Source organism: Schistocerca americana, chromosome 2 (assembly GCF_021461395.2).
Source record: "Schistocerca americana isolate TAMUIC-IGC-003095 chromosome 2, iqSchAmer2.1, whole genome shotgun sequence".
NCBI classification, from domain to species: domain Eukaryota; kingdom Metazoa; phylum Arthropoda; class Insecta; order Orthoptera; family Acrididae; genus Schistocerca; species Schistocerca americana.
The window spans coordinates 644,339,416-644,361,488 of NC_060120.1; the positions used below are offsets into that span (position 1 = coordinate 644,339,416).

The 22,073-nt window shown below is 41.9% G+C and overlaps 1 protein-coding gene across 1 annotated transcript in view; it reads right to left on the bottom strand.

Moving 5' to 3' along the window:
• Positions 1-21,047, bottom strand: part of LOC124595759 — a 101,806-nt gene extending 80,759 nt beyond the window's left edge. The window contains exon 1 of the mRNA XM_047134637.1: positions 19,921-21,047. Within this exon, the coding sequence (XP_046990593.1) occupies positions 19,921-20,991 (1,071 nt within the window). The 5' untranslated portion in view covers positions 20,992-21,047. The remainder of the gene's footprint in view (positions 1-19,920) is intronic.
• Positions 21,048-22,073: the final 1,026 nt, after the last annotated feature.

Below are 22,073 nucleotides of genomic sequence, written 5' to 3' on the forward strand. Positions count from 1 at the left end.
AAAATTCCCGCGCTTTCTGCAAAATAGTAACTGTGATTGGCTGGCTCAGGGCATAGCTCCGTGACGTAGCAAAATTAGCGCAGAAATTGGCGCCAAGAATCTCCATTGGTGGAATGGTAGTGCTCCGGCAATGGAGTGGAATTTTCCGCCGGTTTTCGAGTTGCTGATTGGAACGTTTAACCACGGCCACTGTCGTGGGGGCGGGAATGTTGTGTGTTCGGCCTGTACGGGTGCTCTAGGTAGTCGGCTCTCGCCTTTCGGTCGAGGACGTCGAAGCAACCAGCCATCGCCTACGGTACGCCAGATCGTGTTCTGGTAGTTAAGAAGACAGTTTGGTAATGTATGTCCGCAGCACCGGCAGATAGGGATTTTCCTAGGTGATAATCAGAGCCCAGCAGAGTGCGCCTGTCCGTCTTTTTCTAACTTTGTTCTGTCTTGAGTAGCAGCAATTAATGTTGGGTTAGCTGTGTGTCTCTCTTAAGATTTGAGTGGCAAGGAATTGGCTCCACATACCACTTCGTCATAAACCTCACAATCTAGTTTAGGGACAACTTCACCTTCACAGCGTTTGTTTGTGTATCCAGTTTGAGCCAATTTGATGTATTATAAATGTTTCATGTGTTTTTGTTTATTAATTTGTGTTTAGTCTGAATAAATCATATTGTTATTTTGGACAGAACTTTCATTCTGTTAATCGGTAGAGCAACCCATCATTTCTCACTACGTTAATGAAACCTTCCTTTATTTAACTTACTTATCAAATTAAATTATTGCAGGTGCCAAACTCTTTTCTACTCCACTTGCAGGGTTGATTACAGTCAGTTTGCGCATATTTTTTAATCCTTGTGCAACAGCAAAAGTCAGAGTTAGAATAGGGGGGCCTTAGAGCATCATTTACATGTGTAGATTCTAGAATTTAGTGTTAAATACACTGCTAGCCCCGGCAGCTCGCACAGAGACAACTTTTCCTATTTGTTAACTCATATTATACACTAGAAACAATGTGTTAACATTGTCTGGCATAATAACCTTGCCATAGCATAAACATACTCTGCATGGATAATACAAATTTTTTGTTAAACGTTATAATGTTGACAGTCACATTTGCTGCTTATGTTTTTCATTTTTTTCTTACTTTGTTGGAATCGCATAAAATATTCTGCTGTGACACTTTATGCACCTTTATCATTCTGTACTCATTGTATTGAAAACTTGGGTCACTGTGGTGCACATTATCAATTAACAAATAAGTTTTCTCGGACTATCAGCCTACTATTGTTCCTGAGCTCAACTCTCTTGAAGAAACGAACTTTGTGCTATTACAGAAAAGACACATCATCAGAAACAAAGACGGATGTGATTAAAAAAGTACGATGTGAATGTGGCTATTCACGGCATTTGTCTGTTATTTAGTAGCCAGTTTAAATACTGAGATAGGGAATTATTTTGTCATTACACGATTATATACCGCATGGAAAAGCATCGAGAAGAACCTGCATAACAGTGAGCACGGTTACGATGGAACTAGTCAACAGTCAACAGTCAACGGTAACTTAAATGAGCGACATGTGTGTGTGTGTGTGTGTGTGTGTGTGTGTGTGTGTGTGTGTGAATTCTTAAGGGTCTAAACTGTTGAGGGTATCGGTCCCTAGACTTACACACTACTTAAACTATCTTAAACTAACTTACGCTAGGGACAACACACACACACACACACACACACACACACACACACACACACACACAAGAGAGGACTCGAACAGCCGGCGGGAGTGGCCGCGCAATCCGTGACATGGTGCCTCAAACCGCGCGGCCACTCCACACGGCAACTTCATTGAGCTTGTGCAGCGCGAAGTTCTCAGGTAAAATAACCAAGTGATTCAGGCGCGGCTCGTGATTTCTATACTGGGGAAGGCTGCGGCATTTATCGATCGGAGCCGACATAGACCTCGGGTTACGCTACAGATTAGTCTGACATAAACAACTAAGAATTCAGGGGGAGGGGGTGGGCAGATCACTCTCTACCCATAATTTTGCGTACTGTATCTTCTATAATCAGGTATTAAATATCATTAGAAGCTAACTTCGGGTTAAAATCTTTGGTTAGTGTTTTTATACGTCATCATTACATTTTCTGACACTTTGCAGCAAATCATATGAAAAGACGCGTTTCGGAGAGATCTTCAATGCGGGTCTGGATGCACCAAGTTCTTTCACTTTCATCCTATGGCCGTATTCCAAGTTTTTACCAATTAAATTGAACACTGAATTCATATTGCGCTTGTTTCACACTCGCGGTATGTCGCAGATATTCACCAGCAAGTAAAACATTAAAATCTTGCAAAATACACTCCGAAAAAGAAACTTGCTAATACCACACGGTATCAACAAAAGCAGTCAGCATCAGCAAGCAAGGAAAGTAAAGTAACGGCACAAGTTGCGCGTGCTTTGTCCTCTAATTACTTATGAAACTCTCGTTAGATGGCAGTACTGTTATGTTACGGTAGTCTAGTGCACTCTGGCGGGATATTTGCAAACTTATTCTAAATGTGGATAAAATAGCCAATGGCAGAAACAAAACAACTATGTAAAACATTATCAAAACAATAATACTAAACGTCGATTAATAACGCATCGAAGCGTAGTACAGATGTGCAGAGACAGAGATTGGATAGCGAAGTTTCGGCCACTCTACATTCCTTTATTGCATAGGTAGTGGAACCTGAAAAATGTATGGTGGTTGGTGTGACAACCTTAGGCTGCAAGCTCTGAGGCTTCGGGTCGCCCATAAAGAGCAGTACTATGTAGAAGCCACGCCCCCAAACCGCTACTACATGCAGCTTAAGGTCGTTCCAAGGCGCAGCCTAAACACTACTAACCGTTCGGAAAACATCTATCGATACAAACAGTTCCAAAAACGTTGACCGTCGTTATTTTAATCGGAATGGAAAATATGCGAAATTCGTCCTGATAATTTAAATTATGTAATACGTTCTTGTGAAATTTACTTTAACATATATTTTGGGGCGGCTCCGCCTCAGAGCCTCTAATTACGAGCCGCGTCTGCAAGTGAAGTACCTAATGCTATGCATCATATGAAGTGAAAGATAGGAAACTACTATAAAACTTCACAATGGACATATCCAGCGAGTCTTCATAGTATGCGCTGTATCCAAAGACGAATGAGATAAAAATTGCGACATTGAATTTCGCTCTGTATCCTCTTGAGGAGGTCACGCGTATGTCCCCCTTATTAAAAAAGGTGATCCATTGAAAACCTCATCACTATACCACACATGGTCTATTTGAACCGGCTCGCTTGGCTACTGACAGATAGGCCTACAGGATGAAGGGCATTCCGAAATGCGTCACAACTACCTTTTCTTAAGGGCTATGACGCAACTCCTGTGGTGAATGTTACGTTAAATGAGATTTTAGACAACCCTTGTATTTGCAGTCCAACACCTACTTCGCTGCCATCAAACTTACCGCACGGAGGTATGTTAACAATTTGATTAAATATTAAGTCGAGTCCAGAAGCATGGCAAATTTCAGACGACAGCAACATGGCGGAAATGAATCTTTGTTATTAAAAATGTTAGATTAATACACTTTTCTCAAAGAGATACTGGATCTCGTTGGACAGTTTCACAGAACATCGTAATTTCTTACAGCTTTGTGACAGTGGTTTTGACAGGCAACTTTTTTCTCAACAAGAATTCAACAAAATTTTGTTACAGACAGTGGAGCTAGAGCTCTAGCGTGGCGGTGAGGTAGAGGAGTTGGAGAAAAATACGGAAACACCACGAGAAATGGATCCTTGGACAAAAATGGAGATGATAGCCATGTCTGCAGGTTGCGCTGTTGTGTTTGACCACAAAAGGCACCTTTGCGTTGTCCTCACTACGTTGCAAGCGTCAATCGTGGTCAGAGCAGTGTTCTGTGTAGTTGCCGGTGGATTGTGTCGGAGCTAAATGAATTCTAACGTATGCAAATTGTTGGTGCTTGCATCGTGGGTGCTTCAGCGACCAAGGAAGCCGAATTGTTTGGCACCATGTAGAAGATTTGCACCACATGCAAGGAAAACGGAAGATATGATCCGCTAAGTCACAACGAGGACGAAAAGTGTGTTGAGTGATCGTGACGGACGATCGTTGATGAGCGTTGTGACGAAAAGTAAGAGGACGACAGCTGAAAAAGTGACTGCAGAATTGAGTGTCGCACTCGCGAACCTTTCCAGTACGAAAACAACATGAAGGGAGCTCCAGAAGCTATGAGATGCAGGGCGGGCTGGAATTCAAAAGCCACTCATCAGTGATTCAAATATCCGTAACAGTGAAACTTGGTGAAGAAGTCATAAAAGATGGACTGTGGAGCCATAGAATGAAGTCATTTGGTCGGATAAGTCTAGTTTCATACTATTTCAGACTTCTGACAGACAGAGTTTATTTCCCAAGAGCGAAACATGGCAAGGGTCCGGTGATAATTTCCTACACAGCATTAAGCATGGTAATGTACTGTGTTTTGGATATCTCCATAGCTTTGTTCAACCCTCCTAGGCGTCTCAGTGGACTCGCATTCAGGAGGACGGCAATTCCAGTCCCTAAGCGACCATCCAGATTTTTGTTTTCCGTGCTTAAGGTAAATACCAGTTGCTTCCTTTAAAAAGTACCCGGCCGATATCCTTTCTATTTTTTCCTCGTTCGAACTTGTGCTCCACATTTAATGACCTCATCATCGATAGGTCATTAAAGCCTTATGTTCCTTCCTTCCTTCCCAGCATGATTGATTCCCATGGATATTGTTGTGTCAACTGTAGAGGCGTGCTTTCCGTTCTTGTCGTGAAGAACACTACTCAAAATTACTAAGGAAAATTATTAAAAAATCAAGGAACGTGCACATTATCTCATAAATCAATAACTCCAACAACAGACTTAAGACTACATGGAATGTACTAAAATGAGACACAAGACAAACAGCCACATAACAGGATGGCATTGCTATTGAACTGAATGAAAGGGCTATAAATGATGAGTCAGAGGCAGCAAATATATTTAATAATCATTTCTTGAATATAATAGAAAATATAGGGACAAAAAGTTCAAGAGTAATATCACAGCAGTATGCTGAAAAGGCAGCTCTCATAGAATTCAGTCAAACGAATGTATGACCAAATTCTTCTTCTGAAATTAAGAAAATTATACACTGCCGGAAAAAAAAAAATAGCGCACTTGGAAAGACGACGTCGATGTTGATCCGATGACGGCATATGCTACCTAGGGGATTGTAGATGTACTGATAATAGTTTCAATGTCATCTGCCAAGAGATATCGAGAGCTGTGTCTATCCTTTAATAGAGAATGTTCAAGGCCAGAGGGCTCAGTGGCACAAACGCATGAAGCAAGTAGACCACCATGCCATGGAGACACACTCGTGCTTCCTACAGCCAACTGAGCGAGTTTGAAAGGAGTCAAATTGGCCCTTCCGAGTGACGGGAAGGTCCTTTCGGAGAACTGCCACACAAGTCGGACGTGCTGTGTCAGCTGTGCAGCGATGATGGTATCAGTGGTCACGTGAACATTCTCACAACCGTAGACGACTGGACGACCACGCAGTACAGACACCAGCCAGAACCGTCGAATTGTAAGGGTGTAAGGGCAGGATTTGCAGATCGTACAGCTACCACAGCACAGATAAGAGAGCTTATGAGCCCAGACGTGTCAATATGAACGGCTGCGAACCGGTATTAGAAGTGGGACTACGGGCACGCGCACCCCTTCTTCTGCTCCCGCTACAGCATCGACTTGCATCGATCGACCGACGCCGTCAGAAGATCGCTTGGAAGCTGGAATAGAGCGCCGTGGTCTCCAGCGATGAAAGCAGTTTCTGGATGCATGCAAGTGATGGTCGTTTGCGCGTACGACACAGACCTGGTGAGCGCTGTCTCGTAGAGTGCATTCATCCAAGACAGACTGGCCCCACCCCAAGCCTTATCGTCTGGTATGTGACAGGCTGCAACTCTCGTTCGCCTTAGGTGTTTTTGGAGAGGACTCTAACCGCCGCTCGGTACGTGCAGAATGTTGTTAGACCCTTTCTTTTTCCATTCTTGCAAAAGGAAGGTGATGTGTTGTTCCAACAGGATAATGATAGCCCACAAACTGCGCGTGAAAAATCAATGTCCTCTGAAAGACGTGCTGCAACTTTCCTGGCCTGCACGACCTCAAGATTTTCCTCCAATCGATAATGCTTGGGATTTGATGAACGAGAAATGACTCGTGCGACTGTCAACTTGGACAGAACTACGTAAACAGGTCGAGCAGGCATGGAATTACTTACACAGGACAATATCCTCCATCTGTACGAGCGACTAGATGTCGGAGTTAGGGCCTACATTGCCGCCATTGGAGACTACACCACGTCCTACTACGGGTGTTTCAGCGTGGGTCGTTACCTGGTACATCAGAACTGCTTGTGTTATTGATCTGTAAGAGTAATCATTTCATGTACTCCACATGCACTGTTGCATCTTGAGTGAATCTGAAACCTCTAAAAGGGTGTACTAATTTTTTTCCGGCAGTGTACATGCTCTCAAAAAGAAAAGGCCATGTGGTTTTGATGGGGTTTCCAACAGAGTATTAGATATTTGTTCCCATATAATAAGCCCCATCTTATATGAAAATTGTAATGCATTGCTAACACAAGATATTTTTCCAGAGAGACTGACACATGCTATTATCAAACCCCTCCATAAGGAAAGTGATAGGAACGATGTTAATAACTGCCATCCTGTATCACTGCTGACATAACTTTGCAAAACTTTTGAGAACGTAGTGTATTCTGGGACAGTATCTGACCTTAGAGACAATAATATCCCATTTATACGTTCACTCACCAGATTTTACAAGCGTTAAATAACAAAATAGTGGCGGCTGGTATTTTCTGCGATCTATCTAATGCATTTGACTTTGAATCACAATATTCTCCTACATAAATTGACGTTTTATGGGACTGATCTTACAGGCGACCAGTGGACAATGTCTTAGCAAACCAAAAGAGTGAAGGAAGTTGTATTTAGCAATTCAGCCAGTGTCGTCGGGGAACATCACGCAGTGTGAGGACAAATTACGTATGGGGTTTCCCAAGGCTCAACGTTAGGTCCACTATTGTTCCTTACATATGTAAACGATCTTCCGTCTGATATACAACAAACACAATTAGTTATTTTTGCAGATGACACTAGTATTGTAATCAGTACAAGCAGACATACGAAAAATAGTAAACACTGTTCTTAATAGTATCACTGACTGTTTTCCTGCGAATGCTCTCAGATTCATTAAAAAAAAAAAAAAAAAGCAACACATTCAGTTCTTCTCATCTAGGGGTCCTACACCAATGATAAGTGTAACACATGGTGAGGAAATAATGAATAGGGAGGAAACTTCAAAATCTTAGGTGTTCGCATTGATGAAAATTTAAAATGGAGAGAGCACATTTTGGAACTCCTAAAACAACTTAGTCCAGTCACATTGCAAACCTTGCCACGGCTTGAATTACAAATCAACAATTTGACATATTTTCATTCAATAGTGTCATATGGAATAATGTTCTGGGATAACTCATCTTTAAGAAAGAAGAGCTTCATTGTTCAAAAACGTGCTGTTAGAGTAGTATATGGTGCGCACTGATGATCATCTTACAGAGATCTGTTTAAAGAGTTGGGCATTCTGACTACTGTTTCACAGTATATTTTAATCGTTGACAGTAAGCGCTTCAGAGTATAGTTCTGTAACTGAATTAATTGGTCAGAGCCGCCATTTCCGATTCCTGCTCTATAAACGGCCACACTGCACACTACTTTACCACAAAGGAAAAATTTCATTAGGCAACTAATTCTTAAGTTGTGCTGAAGATTGACTGTGACAAATGGTATTCTGTAAAGCGAGGGGAATAGTCTTTGAAAGAGGGGAAAGAAGTAAAATTAGTTTCCTGTTGATGTTGAAGTCATTAGAGACGAAGCTCAAGCTCCTTTTACCAATGATGGGTTAGGAAACCGACCGTGACTTGTTCTAATTGAGAATTTGAGAATTCTACTGAACTGAACTGGGGACACCGTGGAAAACTTGAAATCGGACGATGGGTTTGACTTTAGAAGAGATATCAGGACAATGTAAGCTTTGAAGCAGTGAATAGTATGTTCCCTTAGAGTTACGACGTGTGAGGAGAAATTCGCAGATTTGAGGTCGAATCGCACCAGGACATACAGTTTCAACTCGCAACGAAGTTCCTGTTTGTGTCACTATCCCCTTCCTTTACCATAGTAATCCTTACACATGCCGCAAGAAGTGCTTGATGACTCCTCGAGCTGAATTTGAACTAAGTACCATCATTAACTCTTCTGCGCTGCTTGTCAGTTCTGACTGCCACAGTTTGAATTTCCCTCGTTTTGTATATAATAAATAACCACATTATATAGGGATATAGATTGCTGCTTTTCAGAGAACCGGTATCTCTAAGAGTCTTCACACACATATTTGATGACGAATGCTGGACCTTCTCTTCCGAGATTGACGCACGGCTGTTGAACTAAACGCTTGCTTAATCTGTCAGAGTGTCGATGTGTTTGCTAAAAGAGTTCGTATTTCCCACAGCTTCTCCGCCAGTTACTCTGTCGACATACTTACAAGGGAACCTCCCCATCGCACCCCCCTCAGATTTAGTTATAAGTTGGCACAGTGGATAGGCCTTGATAAACTGAACACAGATCAATTGAGAAAACAGGAAGAAGTTGTGTGGAACTGTGAAAAAATAAGCAAAATATACAAACTGAGTAGTCCATGGGCCACATAGGCAACATCATGCACAATGTGAGCTCAGGAGCGCCGTGGTCCCGTGGTAGCGTGAGCAGCTGCAGAACGAGAGGTCCTTGGTTCAAGTATTCCCTGGAGTGAAAATTACTTTATTTATTTTTTCATAGTTATTATCTGTCCGTTCGTTCATTGACGTCTCTGTTCACTGTAATAAGTTTAGTGTCTGTGTTTCGCGACCGCATCGCAAAACCGTGCGATTAGTAGACGAAAGGACGTGCCTCTCCAGTGGGAACCGAACACATTTGATCGCAAGGTCATAGGTCAACCGATTCCTCCATTGGAAAACACATCTGATATATTCTATACGACACTGGTGACGGCATGTGTGTCACATGACAGGAATATGTTGTCGACCCACCTAACTTGTACACTTGGCGAATGGGTAAAAAGATTCTTCTACCTTGCCCAATTTAGGTTTTCTTGTGGATGTGATAATCACTCCCAAAAAAGTGATGAAAACATAAGAGTTCGTCACATAAACTGAAAATAAAAAATAAAAATTTTCACTCAATGGAAGATTTGAACCAAGGAACTTTCGCTCCGTAGCTGGTCACTTTACGACGGGAGCATGGCGCTCCTGCAATCCTGTTGGACTTGATGTTGTATATTTTCCCATGAACTACTCAGTTTGTATATTTTGCTTATTTTTTAACAGTTCCACACAACTTCTTCCTGTTTTCTCAGTTGATCTGTGTTCAGTTTTTCAAGGTCTATCCACTGTGCCAACTTATAACTAAATCTGAGGGGGGTGCGATGGGGAGGTTCCCTTGTTAGCATACCGCCGACGATCATTTTGTCAACTGGCGATAGACTGTGTATACACTGTAGTAGCTGTAAGTTTTCAGAAACAGTGGAAGCAAATACAACTTGCCTTGTCGGTCACTTTAACAGAAGAGATAAGGCTGCGTCAGATGACGTCAAAATTTTCACGCATAACGTTAGTCCTCTTCGGTTGCTTTCTCGTGCCTTCCTTGTCTCTCGCACCTCTATCTCCTTCTTACAAGGCGTGTATTACATTTTATCTTATTAATATCCTTTTGTACAGGCAATGGAACGAATTAATTTGTAATTAAGATACGCATTCTAAATAGAATTAAACCAGTATAAAGAAATTTAATACTCTACGCAACACGTACATGTAAATTAACGTAAAAATATTTTCACTGGCGTACAACTTGGTAAGAATCTCTCTGAGCCAAGAGACGAACAATAGTTGTAGCGTATTTGATTAGCGTTGTAGATAGTGGACAAGGCGTAAAATTCAAACGCCGAGTTCTATATGAAAATGCACAACATAAGACCGAAGTAACTGGAAGTATGCAACGTCAGTAATAAAATGTATGCTTTTTATTAGATAATCTGCAAAAATTTGAAGTGTCACAGATTTGAGTTTCGAACATTTTTGAAATTTTTGACATTTTTTTGTTCCCTGAGAGCAATGCTGGTGATCAAGGAGTCTAAACTGTCACCCCATAACGAAACAAAGCTTCCGCTAGGGGTGAGGATTAGTGAGTATTAAAATTTAGTATGCCTGAACAAATGGCCACAGACGTAGGCTGTGAAAACGTATTTGTGAGTAGTAGGATTTTTTTAACAGTTCACCGTCCTGGCATTGAAATGCTGTTACTTGAAACAACAGCGACAGTTCGTGTTCAAATGGTTTTCTCCATTTGGAGAGATCATTAGGGAGGTTACTACGATTGTCTCCGTCCGGAAGAAGACGTCCGGTTAAGGATAGTGCGCTGACAGCGGACATCTAGCCGGAGCTGCTTCTGGTAACGTGAACTCTACCACGGCTGTTGGGGACTTCTGTTCAGTGTTTTGTATTGGCACTAGCTAAGGCATCGAAATACTGAATCGAAAGCCAAATCCAAGTACAGGCATCACACAATCAAAATGGGGTCGCACTAAAGCGCTGAATAACATTAAGTCCAGCCATCTGCCTTGCTCCCCACATGAGTTCCATTAGCTTTATGAATTATATCGTTTTTTCGTGTTTCTCAGTAGCGTTTTTAACGTGTATATTCCACCGTCGCTATAAGTCAGTGAAGAGAACAACAGGTATGACGGCGACCTGGACTTGGTCATTTGGTTCCGCTGAGCATACTAGGTGCCTGGTAAATGTAACTACTGTAGAGTTTCTATCTGTAGTGCTTAGTTTATTTATCTCCAAGTAAGTGTGTGTAAACGAATAGTAACCGTATTGTAGAAACTTTGCGTTTAGATTTAAGGCGTCGTGTTGTGTCCATCGTGAATATGTTAACAAGCAGTAGGGACATAATCGAATCCTTCGAGAGAACTCCGATCGTTCACTTAGTATGCTTAATTATATTGCATTTTTTATAATCCATAATTTGACACAGAGTGCACCAGCTTTTTGAAAAATCTATTGTAATCTGGTGCATCCGCGGTTTTTTGTCTAATAGAGATGGGTATAGTAATATACCTTATCATATACGTTATTCGGTGAACACGTCCTCAATATAACCATTTGCACTGACTGGAAATTGGATATCGATAATCAAATATAAGGTAATGTTTGTGCCGTAGCCTTTCGTAAAGCGTAAAGCGAAAACCGTCCAGAGACCAAGGTTGTGCTTTTTATACCACCACTTCAAACTACGGTTTATTATCTTTTCCATAACCTTTAGGACGCAGCTTGGCACCATTATGAATCTGTAACTAAGCGAACGACTCGTGATATCTTGCAGTCCGGCATGTCAGTTCTGGTTTCTCATAGTTTGTTGGAAAAACTGCAATGGTTTTTGCGTCTTTGTACAGGCAGTTGTGTTGACATGGAGTACAGTAAGTGTATTTTCCAGATCTGGGGCCTAACTCTAACCCCACAGCAGTTCCTGGACGTTTTCCTACCGTGGAAGGCCATTTTATGGGCAGGAAGGCGCCAGCCAGAACTGAACGTCCCGGCAGGTATTTCGGAGTGTTTATAGTTAGAGCAGGGATAGTGTGGCTGCCATCGAACGCTCGGCGCAGGATTTTCGTACTATGCCATATGATTGCCCAAAGAATGTAGTTACTTAAGGCACCACAGAATTCGAGCGGTACCTCACACTTTCTCTGCTTGAACAGACTCTTAGTTTTCGTCTGCAACCGATTCAAGTTAACGTAATTTGCCTTCTATACATCTTTAGTGTCTGTTTTCGTTCCGTCACTATTACTGTACATTGTCGGTACGCTATTCCATGAAGCTGTAGTTTTCGGATTGAATGGACTAATTTGCTGAGATGAAGCTACTGCTGTTTAGTTTATAGATCACCCGACAGTCAAATCGTTTGAGGCAAAGATCGACCCTCGGATCTAATATCGATCGCTGGAAAGTCCAATAATGACTTTCTGCAGAGAACTCTGACGACACTGTAGCGATTTGTAAGGAAAATTTGAAGGAATATTTCACAGAAGCTATACAAATCAGGGTGAGGTGTAAGGATGTGATCGTAGGCCTCTGGATTTCAGAAGCCTGTATTCCATACTTGCTTGCTTAGCAAAGTAATTAAGACATCATGGAAGTTTAGGAGTTCAGTCTGCGTGCTATTTACGTAACGTGTAGGAAGGTCGCTGACAGCTGCCGCCGGAGCCTACGTAACAACAGAGTTGCAAAGAGACAGCTTATACGCCGACAACACGAGAGACACTTAACGCTCTCGCGATAACGTGCTACTTTTCCTCACAACAAAATGCTTGTTATATTTCTGTGTACGACTGTGGAACTGCATTTAATAAATAAAAGAAAATCTTCCATGAACTTCCACAACACGGCAGTTTACTAAGACCCATGCACACCTTGTAAGATTATTCGAAGTGTCTCATGTTGACATCATAATAAATTTTCTTCAGTTTGACACAAGTATCCTCTATTCACGTCCAAGCACGTGCACTTCTTTCTTGTCCTCTCTTTCTTTTTCCATCCTCAGTTACTCTTCTCTCGCTACATGTCGTCCATTGTTTCCAATTTGAGTTATGCTATCTTTCTTTTGCCCCGCTGCTGCTCGCTGGAGCCTTACCGAGAGGCACAGCAGTTAAACCTCTCAACTCGGTTTAGGTTGATTACGTGTAAAGTGGTCAAAGGAGTTCGCTCCCGGCCATTTGAGATTCCTTCCACATTTTGTGTGCAAGTTTGCTAAACTGTCAACTTACAAATTTCAAAGTAACATCCCGTTAAGTGAAGGGAGAAAGAAACATCGCGGCGACATTTCAGAAATGTCGAGCAGGTCTGAAGTGACATATTTCAGTAAATACTTGCGGAAAAGCTGCAAAACTTGCCAAGAAAGTTGAACAGTTTGCAGTGTGTGGGTAAAAATCCTACACCGAGATCGCTAAAACTCCTTTATTTATTACTAGTTCCAGTTCATTGACGAGCCGTCGTCAGACCTAAACATGGTCGTCATGGTTAGATAATATACATCATGTAACCATGACGACATAATTTAGACCTGAAGATGGCTCGTTAATGAGCTGAAACTAGCAATCAATAAAGGAGTTTTAGCGATCTTAACCTAGGATTTTCATCCTCACATTTTAATGTAACAGATCGCCTGTCTCCCGATTTGACAAGGTAAAACAACAACGTGAGAATTTGCATTACGCACATTCTGTTCGTTTTATGTCACTTTATTCGGCATTTTTGCTCCGGTAGCATTCCACGTCGTCAATAAATTTTGTGGTTCAGAATGAAATTTTCACTCTGCAGCGGAGTGTACACTGATATGAAACTTCCTGGTAGATTAAAACAGTGTGCCGGACCGAGACTCGAACTCGGGACCTTTTCCGAGTTCGAGTCTTGGTCCGGCACACAGTTTTAATCTGCCAGGAAGTTTTAAATTTTGTGGTTACAAAATTTTCCCACATTTAAGTACCTTTGTCTCTTCCCATATTTATAAGTATATTTATAAGTACTTCAGGAAGCCCTCATTCTCTGTCTTTGTTATTTAGTTGCTTGTTTACAACACCTGATTGGTTCAAATGGCTCTGAACACTATGCGACTTAACTTCTGAGGTCATCAGTCACCTAGAACTTAGAACTAATTAAACCTAACTAACCTAAGGACATCACACACATCCATGCCCGAGATAGGATTCGAACCTGCGACCGTAGCGGGCGCTCGGTTCCAGACTGCAGCGCCTAGAACCGCATGGCCACACCGGCCGGTTACAACACCTGAAAATTTTATCACTTTTGGATGCATAGTGTATGAGATGTATGGGGCTTTCAGTGAAAATAAATGTGGCACAGACAATTCCTTGCATGTCAAAAGGGTACCTGATCCCAATTTGCGGTAACCATCGTTTGAAAATATGAAATTTTCGCGATTGCATTTCTTCCTGATCCTCTACATTTATCCAGTAAAGTTCCGCATGCAAATCACTACTCTGGAGCATCATATTCTAAGATGGCACTATTTGTTGGAAAACAGTAGTAAATACATGCACAAATTCTGGATGTCTTGAATGAAAAATGGAGGATTATTCTGCAATTTTCAACTTTCGCGAACTGCAATACAAAACAGAAAAGTAAACGACAGTCAAAATTTTATATACACAGGAGAGTTTTCTTACTGTTTCTTTTGAAACTGTGATGGATTCAGCAAGTGAAGAAGACTTCTCAAAGTGTGCTTTAGGTAATCTGGATACTTCAAATTGTCATTTTCTGACCTATAATTCCAGAAAGGGGGTTGCAAAATGTTGTAGACTTGTTCCTGAGGTGTTCTTCCTAAGGTTCAGCAAGGCACTTGCAATTTGTCTGCATCATAGAGCCACTTTGGTGATAAAATCTGAATTTCTACAAAAATCGTGTTATAATGCATTTTGACAGAAGTATCATCACATTCAAAAGAATTTAGTCGAAAAAGTGAAACGCTGGAAAATCAGTTTGAAATAGTTCAGCAAGATTGGTTAGGTCGGGCAAAAGCTGTATTGAAACCGTCAAGTGGAACGCCGTAAGCCGGCCGAAGTGGCCGTGCGGTTAAAGGCGCTGCAGTCTGGAACCGCAAGACCGCTACGGTCGCAGGTTCGAATCCTGCCTCGGGCATGGATGTTTGTGATGTCCTTAGTTTAGTTAGGTTTAACTAGTTCTAAGTTCTAGGGGACTAATGACCTCAGCAGTTGAGTCCCATAGTGCTCAGAGCCATTTGAACCATTTTTTTTGAACGCCGTAATAAATTCTTGATCTGACGAGGAAGTGCCTGAAAAACTGAACAGCAGTTTGAGATCTATTGGAGGTCCGGTCCCCTGTTAAAATTCAGAGTGCCAGTAAACGTAATTTAAAAACATGCCAAACGCAAAGTTAATCAGGCTCAGAGCTTAATAAGCAGTCAAGTGGCGAATGCTACTCGCTCGACCGTAGTGAGTCACAACAGCCGGCAGTTTGTGGTGAACGGCAGTAAGTGGACAGCTCTGATTATACTCAGCTATGATCAGACATGCAAGAAAAATGTGCACTTGCATTCATTCTCCATCTTCTTAGACCCACTAAATTATGCTGAGATTTTTTTAATATAGCATCTCCTTGGCGCCATTGTGAGAATTTGAATTTTCTCAGCGTTCGCAAAATTGTCTATTTTTTTCCTTTAAAGTCTGACAACAGCTATGCATAATAAGAGCAATTTGTTCACTCTTATTTATTTGAACTTTCTCTAATTTTAGCTTCGTGGTCGCATGTTGGAGAAAGTGTAATTATTCACCTGGTTCAAGCTGGTTCATTACGAACTTCGCCGCTCCCACAATACAAGGTACAGTAGTTTATTCTGTTATGTCCAATAAATAATAAACAGTTTACTATATTAATTATATTTTGGAGACGGTACGAAATGTGTTTGTCTTTCGTGTTTGTTTCGTGTACCACACGGAGCCTAGACATCGGTGGAGGAGTTTTCTGACGATGTTGGTCGTGACTTTTAGATACCGGGCGAACTTGCAGCAGATTGGACAGCTATGTATCGCAAGAAGATGCTTCCAACTGCGTCTAGAGATGGTTGCTTATTGTGATAAAAACACAAATAAATGAATAAGTTTTGCATCGTATACAGTTTCCTGTTGATGCTTGCGTCAGTTCTGTTTCATTGCCATAACTGAATTCACACACATGTAATGAATTAATTTGAGATATTGCTATACGTGGTGTATATTGTAATCTATGGACAGTAAATGAACGGGAAGTTATTTGTGAAGAAAAACATTTGTCGTGTTAATGCTATTTCCATGAAAGTAGATAGCATACTGAACATTTATTAACATACTGCTGTAGTAAGTAACTACATGAGAAGTGATTAATTAAAATAGAGAAATGTCTGAATATTGAGATATACGTGAATGCACGTCAGAAAATATCTGTGAATATCGCATATTACGTCTGAAGGCCATCACGTCAATCAGTAAATGTTTGACTGAGGGAAGGAAAGCCATTACTATTTTAAAGCAAAAAAGTTTCCTATTAATACGAAGACAAGATTTTCAAATTATAGCAAATTATAACAATATTGGATCTACGCACAGTCTAACATAACAGTCGCGACACTCCATTACTTTTTTGTTACCCATAGCGATAACAACGTGCCAAGCGGGCAGCAGGCTACTCTTCTGAATACTATACCGTATACGTGCGAATGTCGTTTATACTGATTTTTAATATAGTTTTTACAGTAGGGAGCATATGTAGTGCCATAAAAATCGACAAGAACTAAAAACTGACATCAAATTTCTCTTTCTTTAGTTTCCTAAGGACTGTTGGAGATTATGAAGCTGTACATTACACAGCAGTTTATTTACGATTCTCTTGTAACGTACAGATATTTACTGGAGAATATCATTTTCCTTTAAGAACAAAAAATTGCTAGTAAGCGCCACAAGCGCTGATATTTTGCAGGAGGACGTCTTACATCTATCCGACAACATGAAGTTTTTTTTCGCTACACTTCCAAATAAATCATTGAACTTGGAAAATTGGAAGCTCTTAGGGAATGTAATAGCCACATTATTTAATGTACCAAATAAGCCACTACAACTTTAGCTTAAGGGAAAACCACACAGATGTGACAATAAAACACCAAAAGCAATAAAACTGTTTCCCAATGCAGAAGAAATCAGTTCTAGAAAAAAATCTTCAACTCATTCGCAAAAGTAATTACATTTACAAACATATTCGTGTACTAGAAAGTCGAGTAAAGTGTAAGAATGTGCGAATCATTAGACTCCATGTAAAACTGTTACGTGTCAAGAAAATTACCGATCATAATAAGAGCAAAGAAAAACAGAAATTTATGCTTCTGTTGCATGAACTATGTATTTATATTCTCTTTCTTTCTACGGAGTAAGCTGCAATTATACAGATATTCGAAAGTATTTATTCACGAAGTAGTTTTTGCTTATGTCACTAATGTTACTAATTCTTGGAATTCAAAAATGTAATAACTATTTCCAATCTTGATTCCACAAGAGACGGATGTGCATAGCGACTGCAGATAAATTGAGGAAAAACAGGAACGCAGCAATCAGTCCCAATCCCACTGGCTTTTATTAGCCTTGCATATCTAGATTTCTGCTATAAATAGCCGCCTTCAGTGTTACAATACAAGGAAATTGCAGAATCAGAACTGATTTCCCCAAAACAATAAGTAAAACACCATGTTATGCAATAGCATTAATCGACATACCATTTGAGTGAGCTACCATGCGACTAACTCGCAGTAGTTCATGCCACCAATGAGTATGTTGGTGTACAGGCAGAAGGAAACAGAGGTGACTGTTTACAACGAGCACAACACCTTCAGTTTGCGTCATGTAGTATAAGCTACACCCTCTATATTATAAAAATAAATAACCCAGTTTCATTCCAATACTGGATTAAAACGCTTTTTTATAAATAAACTCAGCAAGTATATTTGCTTAACATCTCTAAAATGCATCAATAAAAGCCGATTTACAATGTATTTGTTCATTTACTAGTGGTGAAGCAATACACCACGTCCTATGCAGAAGATCATTACTGTAATGTAACAGTTCTGTATAGGACAGTTGTATGACCTTTCGCATAAGATTGTATACTTTAAAGGTGATATCCAAACATAGTTGCTAATTTTATTAAATCGTTATACTGAAATGAATATAGGTTAGTTATTTTTGTAATATAGAGGCTGTTACTTACTCTACATGATACAAATGGAGGCTGCTGTGCTTGTAAACAACAACAAAAAATGGCTCTGACCACTATGGGACTTAACTTCTGAGGTCATCAGTCCCCTAGAACTTAGAACTACTTAAACCTAACTAACCTAAGGACATCACACACATCCACGCCCAAGGCAGGATTCGAACCTGCGACCGTAGCGGTCGCGCGGTTCCAGACTGTAGCGCCTAGAACCGCTCGGCCACTCCGGCCGGTTGTAAACAACAGCCTTAGTTTACTTCTGCCTATAAGACAGTAAAGTCCTGTGGTGACATGTACTGCTGCGAGTTTGGTAACTCTCTCATATGGTATGTTGACTAGAATGAATCACAGCTATTGGATAATTCGATATTTCAGTTATTGTTTTATGTAAATCAATTCTGATTCTGTAATTTTCTTGTACTTTACCGCTGAAGATAGCCATCGTGGGATTACATTTCAGCAAGATAGGGCCCGTTCACACACGGCGAGAGTTTCTACTGCTTGTCTTCGTGCTTGCCAAATCCTGCCTCGGTTGCCAATTTAGCCGGGTCTCTCCCCAACTGAGAGCGAGGAGATGACAGAGAGTCGTTTACCTTAGATCAGTCGCAGTCATCCTGGTCGCTCTCGCTCACTAGAGGCCGTTCCAGCCGCGCGGGATTAGCCGAGCGGTCTGTGGCGCTGCAGTCATGGACTGTGCGGCTGATCCCGGCGGAGGTTCGAGTCCTCACTCGGGCATGGTTGTGTGTGTTTGTCCTTAGGATAATTTATGTTAAGTAGTGCGTAAGCTTATGGACTGATGACCTTAGCAGTTAAGTCCCATAAGATTTCACACACACTTGAATTTTTTTTATTTTTTTTATTTTTTTTTTTTTTTTTGGCGTTCCAGCTTTCGTGGGGGCGGTAGGAGTTTTGAAAACAATTTCATTGGATTTTCCTAAGGTTTTCACAAAGTTTTCCTAGGTAATTATTATAATACATTTTAAGTTGCCGTAACTCTCCTTTATATATTTTGTGAAGTTACTTTCCTATTCTACAAATTACCATTACTTTGGAACAGGAAAGCGGCTAGGAAATTTTTTTACTGCAAAGATACAAAAGTGGACGATAGGTAATAAAGGTTGACTACCCCTGCATTACATGATCAGCAGACTAGTCCAAATACTACCTCCACACTGTCTGAAAAATAAATGCAGGCGATAATGTTTATGACGAGTCACTTGTCGGATGGGACATGCTTGGTGCTATTCGAGAGTTGGCGGTACTCAGAAGCTGACAATCAGGCTGTGTAGAATGTCCAGGATTAAATTCCATGCGACACCGTTGTTGGCAGTCCGTGAGCTAGATCCGTACGTTAAGCTCGTTAAGTTCCGGTCCCAGAGTTCATCTCCTCACTTCCTTTTATTCCATACTCACCTACAGTACAAAAACACTCATACGTCACCCACACTTTACAAATATGCATTAGCACTTCACTGACAGATCATAGGAAACCAAAAGCAAACTGCCTCCACTAGTAGACTGTCCAGGACAATGCGATATTCCAGCCTTGTATCCAACGTATCAAGGAAACACCAATTTAGTACTGGATGGAAGTGTTGCGGGTAAAAATTGTAGAGGGAGAGCAAGAGATGATTACAGTAAGTAGGTTCAAATGAATGTAGTTTGCAGTAGTTGTTCGCATATGAAGAGACTTGCAGACGGTAGTGTACCGTGAACAGCTGCATCAAGCCAGTCTTCGGACTGAAGGCAAAAACAATAGCAGCAACAAGAACAATAACAACAACATCTAGCAATAAGTGAAAAGTGTGGTAACATGTTCAACAATAGATGTTAAGCAATGTCTGCTTTGTGATAACTACAGAAGTCAGTGATCGCAGAGATATTTGAGGTACCTACCTCCTCCGCAGTGAGGGCCATTGCGGCTGGCAGCGTCGGAACTGGTGTTGTACTTGTCAATCCAGTGCCCGCCAGATGCGGTGCTTGCATATTGTCAGCTTTAGTCATCTGGATTCCTGTCGTAGAAACTGTCGTAGGAACTGTAGAACTGACTTGTTTCGGGGGGAGAATAGTTATAGTCTTTGGTACGGACGTCTTGTCAACGCTGTCCCTGCCTAGGCTACCAGGGCTTTCATGCCAGGTACTTGTTTTGGGGGGAGGTGGACTTGCCCCTCCTGTCACCATCGACTGTGGTGCTTGCGTATTGTCAGCTCTAGCCATCTGGTGCGCTGTCGCAGAAACTGTCGTAGGACCTGTAGAACTGCCTTGTTTCTGAGGGAGACTGGGTAGAGTCTTTGGAACTGTAGTCTTGTCAACACCGTCGCTGTCTAGGACACCAGAGCTGTCATGCCAGCTACTTGTTTTGGGGGGAGAGGGAGTTGTGTCGTTGCCCATACTGTTTTCTTTTGGCAGATCACTAAATTCTGCGGCCACCGTGCCTGTATCATTAACAATGTCATTGGTGACTGGAGCACGCGTACTGACAGTCCAGCTACTAACACGATAGATGCTATCAAGAGTGTTATAATCCTCTGAAGTCTTGAATGGAGTGGCGCTAGGACTGTGAACTTCCGTCGAATTGAGCATCGTAAAGTTGGTACCAGTGACGCTGTGTGTCACGTCCACAGCGCTGATGAAACTAGACATGTTGGCGTCCACGTTCTTAGGTATGATAGGGGTCGAAATATTGAACTGGACGGTATACTTAGTCTCAATGTCGATGCCAATGGTACTGGTGTTGTTGGGAACGTACAGCTCTGTCCTATTGACACTTGGGGTGGTGAACAGTCGGGGACCATGAGAGCTAATGTCCCCAGTGACGAGGCTGTCAGTGTAGTTTGCCGTCGGGACGCCGAGGGCGCTGACGCCGTCGCTCCCGCAGTAGCTGGCGGCAGACGGGCCTCCGGTCTGCTGCCGCGCGCGGCTGCGCGCCATGCCCACGATGGCGATGTTGATGTTGATGCGCAGCATGTAGTTGATGGCGAAGCCGCAGAAGGTGAGGTACCACAGCACATCGCGGGCCGACAGCCACCCTGAAACGGGAACATCTATGTTACCAGACGGCTAACGCTGTTCGTGATTCTTGTTGCACGATCCCAGCTGCAGGTTGCCTATCTAGCGGCTTCCAAGGGCAACACAAGTTTGACTTTCTGTATGATTATTAACCGAATTTAAAAATTTGAAGTACTATCGTAATCTAATGATTAGGAGGAATAATCTTATGTTAAACGATAAGCACAGTTAAACAAATACACTCTGCGCCAAAAAAACGACGCACCGCGGAGTTATGCAAATTGGTCAGAAACTGCTATTCATAGTCGGCCGCTGTGGCGGAGCAGCTCTAGGCGCTTCAGTCAGGGACCGCGCGAGGCATGGTTGTGTGTGATGTCCTTAGGTTAGTTAGGTTTAAGTAGTTCTAAGTTCAAGGGGATTGATGACCTCAGATGTTAAGTCCCATAATGCTCAGAGCCATTTGAACCATTTTTTCCTATTCATACATGAAAATTCAAAATTTTAAACTTTGGCGGCGGATGGATGAATGTGTGACGCTGCAGCACAATTGCTCCTTGCAGCTGGCAAGGATAGTAAACAGGGGACATATCCAGAATGAGATTTTCACTCTGCAGTGGAGTGTGCGCGGATATGAAACTTCCTGACAGATTAAAACTGTGTGCTGGACCGAGACTCGAACTCGGGAACTTTGCCTCTCGCGGGAAAGTGCTCTACCAACTGAGCTACCCAAGCACGACTCAAGACGCCTCCTCACAGCTTCAATTCTGCCAGTACCTCGTCTCCTACCTTCCAAACTTCACATATATCGTCACCAGGGTACAAAATATTCGCGAATTTCATTTCGTGCACTTAGTTGGACAGTATCTACGCCTCGCACACAGGCGCCTGAACAATACATGCAGATGTCAACGTTTGGAAGAGGACGTGTAGTTGAGCTAACAGCGCCCCTTGCGCCAACTACCATTGACCTCTGGACAACATCAAGCCCGTTTGCAGTGGTGTCGCGCACATTCGACCTGGAATCTCATTAACTGGAGTAG